This window comes from Limulus polyphemus, unplaced genomic scaffold (assembly GCF_000517525.1).
Source record: "Limulus polyphemus unplaced genomic scaffold, Limulus_polyphemus-2.1.2 Scaffold274, whole genome shotgun sequence".
Taxonomy (NCBI): Eukaryota; Metazoa; Arthropoda; class Merostomata; order Xiphosura; family Limulidae; genus Limulus; species Limulus polyphemus.
This window is the reverse complement of record NW_013665884.1, coordinates 189,647-195,862: the sequence shown is the minus strand read 5'-3', so window position 1 is coordinate 195,862 and position 6,216 is coordinate 189,647. Positions and strand designations below refer to the sequence as shown.

The following is a 6,216-nucleotide window of genomic DNA, read 5'->3' as shown; positions in this document are numbered from 1 at the left end:
AGAATGTATGAGGCAGGTACCATATACTCAAGATGTACATCACTTTGCTTTGGACCAGTGCCATATAACTATGACATGAATCAGCATAGAGTGGACATAAGAATTATGTGCCAAATAAAGAGACCTGAAGCACACTGGAGCAAGTCCATTGAGTTCTTGTTGAGGATATTGGTAGCAACAAGAGCAACCTTCCTGTCCAAACAAAAAAAAACAGGAAAAGCATCATAAATAAGTAGTGAACTGAAATTTTGACTGATAATTCAGAATCAGCCTGTTGTCAACAGATCATGCATTATTTATCCACATATGTAGTAGGTCATAGTATGTGATATAGGAATAATTAGTCATAGTAAGGTGCCAGATAATGTGATACAGGTATAAGTAGCTAGGGCTAAAGACTGTTAATTGTATATGAATAGGCCAAGTGTGGTCCGCCCGGGCAAAAAACATTCAGGGGAAGCACCCTGGGATACATTGGATTATGACAAGTGCAGTACATCTAGGCAAAAACATCCAGTAGCAGCACCTTGCATAAGTTTCTAAGATCAACAAAGTATGGTCCATCCAGGCAAAAAAACATCCAAGGAAAGCACCTCGAATATATAATATTATGGCCAAGTGGGGTCTGCCTGGCCAAAAAACATCCATGGGAAGCACCTTGGGATACGTCATATTATGCCAAGTGCAGTCCATCTCGGCAGAAAACATCCAGTGGAAGTGCCTTGCATAAGATACGGAGATCAACAAGTGTGATCCACCGGGTAAAACCCAGGGGAAAGCACCTTGGATATATATAGGGTTAGTCCAAGTACGGTCTGCCTGGGCAAAAACAACCAGGGGAAGTGCCCTAGAATGCCAATCGAGAAAGTGAGGATTGTGCTAGAATATCAGAGTGAGCTACCCACACTAGTATAGGTGGTGCAGTATGATTGGTGGAGGGTAGTCACATGATATGCATGTTCTAAAAGGGAACAAAAATAAAGAAGTATAACAAACTGGTGCGCCATTAGTAAAAAATTTTTTAGTAATGATTAGAGGGCAAATCAAGGTTGAGATAGCTTTGGGTGAAAAGAGGTACTTTGCATGCTGAGAGAACATGATCCATTGACCCATATCCTCTACACAAAGAGCACTTTGTGTCATTGGTTTTGCACCATTTGGTAAAGTTAATCTTGGTTAACAGTAAGTCATTTATCAATCTTATAATGATAATGAGCCTCAGTAGTGCCATATTCCATGTATTTTCATGACAGAGATCAGTACAGAGCTCTTTCCTTGTCATCCTTTTTCCCTTTGTGACTGCCTTTTGTTCAGGTTGGATTCTCTGCAAATTTCCTTAAAGACCAAGTTCCTCATTTCTTTTGTATTGACTTTGTATCACCATTTGATGTTATGCTGTTCAAATACATTTAAATAATCTTCATTGGTAGAAACAGACTTTCATTTAGCTATTGTACCATCTTGTTGATATTATCCAATTTTATATTGACATTCTAGAACTATATTATATCAGGGCATTTAATACCAAATTATTTTTTCCTGAGATATAGTGCAGTAAGTAACCAGACATGTTCCAATTTAGCATTTGCACAAATATGCAAGTTTGTTACCTTAGACAGCACTTACTGGTAACAACAGTTTACACTAAATACCACCTGGTGTAGAAAATCTAAATGTATGTAGGAAACTGGTTTAAAAGAGTTTTTTCCTGAAAAAAAAACACCTAATGCTGACACAAAACATGCACTTTAAACTTAACCCTTTTAGTATGAGTTTTGCACAATTAAAATAGAAACAATTTTTTACATATTTTATATAAAAACAAATTTCAATAAAAAATGCTTACATCTGAAATACTGAAAGCCTTTCCTTGTTGAGCTTGAACTCATCTTGCCAACAAAACATACGACCAAAATTTTCTAAATTTCCTTTACACTTGCAAAGAATGCATCATTTACTCATAATTCTCCACTCTCCCACATTCCACTTAACTTATTGTGTAAGCATCAGATCTGAAGTAAGCTCTGCTTAACTGACATAATTTAATTTTTATTGAAAGTTGCAGCTGTGATGAAACTTTAGTTATGGGGAGGTGGGAGAGAAGGTATTTCAGAGGTATCTATTTGAAATTAATTTTAATTTTAAAAATGTAAAATTCAAATCAGGTAGGCATACCTCTGAAATACTGGAAACCAGAATACTCACAATGTAAAGAAGGTGGGAACCAATAAACATGGAAATAAATGGAAAATATAACACGTCAAGCTACAAGATAGGAAGATAATAATCTATACTGCAAGAAATATGTAGCCAAGCAAAGAAAATAATTTGCAGAACCAAATGTAAGTGTGAATGAATGGAGTATAGTAACCTTATAAAAAGACTGGACCTAAAGAACATGTGAGAAAGAAGGCAGTCTTCTCAGCATGGTACCTCTTCACCTGTGATGACCTTCAATCCAGGTAAAGGAGTCAGTTTTATGAAAAGTAATGGTGTATGAATAATAACAGGTATGGCAAACAATGATTTGCAAGAATAATGAGGAATTTTATTGATGATGGAACATACTACATGTTTTGTCAGAACATTAGTCTGCCTTCTTTAGGTGTGGAGCCAGCAATGAGACACAGGGGAGACGGCTTGAATGGGTAATGAAGAAAAACTTTAATATAAGTTTAACATAACAGCAAATGTACAACATTTCAACAAGGTTTTGTCATCATCAGGTACAATAATTTCTATGTTTTTCCTAGATGAAATTTCACCCTTTACATTGGAGTTCCATGAGAGAGTGTAGTTCTTTGGAAGTGAACATAGGGTGCCTCAGTGGGTATCTTTCCCACCTCCACATGCACATCCTTGTATGATGTTAAAGATATCAGAAATGTGACAACCATTATCACTAGATGTCTCAGCTCCAAGAAGATGGGAATCCTATATTTTTTTATTATTATTTATCTGGTTCTTTATGTTTTGATGTTCTCATTGTGCTGTCCTTATGATGCTGAGCCCATCACTAATTTGGCCAGTTGTGTGACCCACTGGCCAATTTCAATATGTATGTATGACGCAAGGCTACTGACTCTAAAATATTTAGCCATTATTAGTCTCAAAGTGGGTTCCTCGTCATCGAATTTGAATTTCAAAGGTAAGTCTATCTGATTTGACATAAATATGTATAACTGACCTAGGACACATAAGGAATACTTTGTACATTTTTATAAAGAAGAAATACTCAGTGTCCATGCATATAGAGCTAATAAGTTTCTTGGTTTTTGCCAAGAAATACATCTTTTTTTATAAAAAAATTTTTGTCCCTGGCTGTAAAGTAAAATATTCAATTGTCTTTCATTAAGAATGTCATAAAATGTTTGTTCTATATTTGGATATTTTAGCCTTCGACAAGACTTCTTCCCTCCTATCAGATTTTTCACTTAATATTACAGATGACTGTGGTAAGAGAAATGTCTGGACAGACATAACACTTTTAGTGAATGCAAATGCAAAAAAAAAGGTTTTAACTAATGTGGAATAAAGCAGATTCATTCACGTGGAAACATAAATTTATTTTATTTGAAAAAACTAATTGAATTTGTAATTATTTCAAGTTGAATTAATTCTTATGCAATATTTGTTACCATCCCCTAATGTAATGATATGTTGAAAAAGCCAATGATAAAATTTCCTATGACAATTATTGATATTTAAGTAGACTATTTTAAAACTCTTCAATAAAAGAATTATGTATAAATATCCATAGGGCATTAACACTAAACTCTTGATACTATAAAAGTCACTTACTCTTTAAAGCTAATGACTAAAGGGTAACTATACTCTACTTCATAAATGGATGATAATATAAACAATTAGGAATTGTTTTTGACTTAGGCCAAGCTTTTAACAACATAAGAAAAAAACATGGAATTATTTGTTTAAGACTAACAAACTTTAAATTTTTGAGTTCATAATACACATAGTTTAGATGGTGTTATACTCTTACATGAACTGTTGCAATATCAGCATTGTAGGGTAACAAGAAAAGTTGATAACTCTGACATTAAATTCCTAATACCAAGTTGAATGGCACTCTGTACAAAGTTAGGGCATGCACAATTTGACCCCTCACCCATAGACATAAAAGTCAAAAGGATAAGTGAAATTCAAAAGAATGATAACTGCCTAGCTCTAATAATACAGTTATTTTAAGTTAGTGGAGAACCCCTGCCATATGTCAAAAACTAAGAGAAACATTTTTGTTTCAAAACTAAAAGAGTGACTGATCATGAAACATTATTTCATGGTATACCTTTCAAACTTTTTTTAGACACTGTTTGGTCATATGCCACATGCCTCATTAAGAGAGTGTTCACCCTATGTTTTTGATACCATAACGAAACTCACATGCAATGTCTCTCCAAAAAAGAAGGAACTCCAAGTACATCAATAAATAATGAAAGTCAGCATGAATAATTAAAGATAAGTATTTGAAAATGGAGATTTAACTGCCAGTAGAAAAGCACAAGTCCTCAAAGTCTGAAATATTTTTAAGTAGATTGTGAATTTATTACTAATGAAGAGGCACACTTAACCTTTCATGGATTTCAAGGGTCACAATGTACAAAAAATTAAATACTCAACAAGAAGATCAAATAATTCTTACTTTATAAATCCACAGAAGCTAAAATTTTGCAACTAGGTAGTGTTTGGAAAAGATATCACAAAATTAGAAAATACCTCCAAAAGGATAAAACAAAGAATTGATTATTTCTTACAACTGCAACATGGGATATTTTATTGAAAGGCTGAAAATTCACCAAAATGGTTTGTTTGTTTGTAATTAAGCATAAAGCTACACAATGAGCTATCTGTGCTCTGCCTACCACGGGTATCGAAACCCGGGTTCTAGCATTATAAGTCTGCAGACATACCACGGTGCCACTGGGGGGCACACCAAATGGGAGAAGAATAACTACTTAATTGGGAATGGGGGAGGGGATAAATTTCTTATGAATGTCCAACATGCACAATAAAGCCATAAAACTGGTTCTTTATTTCCAGGTTCTTTTAATCATTTTGGTGGGGCTTTTCCTAGTTATTTCATTATATCAAACAATACCAGCTCTACAACTGCACATAGACAAAAAGCTAGTATATTATACCTTTAATTTTCTGGGAATTTTGCACATCTCCTTTCTCTGCAAGAAGGTTGACATTATTAACTTCTGGAATGTCAGACTGTGTTTTATTATTCATTTCTATTGGTGAATCAGCTTTAGATTCAACTGGAACTGGGGTAGTGACAGGCTGTATGAAATAATTCCAAGAAATTACAAAATGTGACATATCAAAAACACACAAGTTTAAATTACTACACACAATAGAATATATATATAGATTGTGATAAGCTATTTTACATATTAATTGCTTTGACTCTTATTCATAAGTTTCTTGTAAAAAACCTTGCATCACTCGGATGTTCCAGTATGATATGCAATACTGTAGTGTTTCCTTGAGCTAGTCAAATTAACAGATTTTAAAGCAATGAATACCTGAAATAAGTGTGTGTTTTGGGTTTATATGATATTTTAATGTCACTACCCTTTGTTCATATGAACAGGGTGGGTCTGAATGATATTTTTGTGACACTACCCTTTGTCCATAAGAATAGGTTGGGTTTAAATGATATTTTGGTGATATTGCCCTTTTTCCATAAGAACAGGTTGGGTTTTGATGATGTTTTGGTGACACTGTCCTATGTCCATATGGACAGACAGAGTTTGAATGATGTTTTGGTGACATTGCCCTTTGCCTATAGTATCTTACAAACTAGAAACTCAAATTAATGATATCGACAAGCCAGAATATAAGAATCTCCTATCTTTTCTATTTTCTGAGACATATTTTTATTGAAACAACCAAGGTGGCCCTGCCAACCACTTTCAGTTTTGAAAATACTTGCTTACATACACCTACATTGTACAATGATGTGTGTGTAACCAATAGAGAGCTCGAAATGTCCTCCTAGTGGCTTTCTCAGCCTCTATGAAGTATTTGTGCAGGAAACTCTTTCTTTTCATGCTAGATTTCAAGCGGTAAGATAAGACATTAGTGAGGTCGAAAAAGGATATTTTTTTAGACCCAAATACAGCTTAATTACTAAGTTTGATAAATTATAGTGTAATTCTGTGGTATTGATATAGTAATTTATGATTTTTT

At 34.1% G+C, this 6,216-nt stretch overlaps 1 protein-coding gene across 5 annotated transcripts in view; it reads right to left on the bottom strand.

Moving 5' to 3' along the window:
* The window catches only part of LOC106456946 (axonemal 84 kDa protein-like), a 63,357-nt gene that overhangs the window by 26,352 nt on the left and 30,789 nt on the right, over nucleotides 1–6,216 (bottom strand). For all 5 annotated transcript variants that reach the window (XM_022382742.1, XM_022382740.1, XM_022382743.1 and 2 more), the window contains one exon: nucleotides 5,160–5,304. In XM_022382742.1, the coding sequence (XP_022238450.1) occupies nucleotides 5,160–5,304 (145 nt within the window). The remainder of the gene's footprint in view (nucleotides 1–5,159; nucleotides 5,305–6,216) is intronic.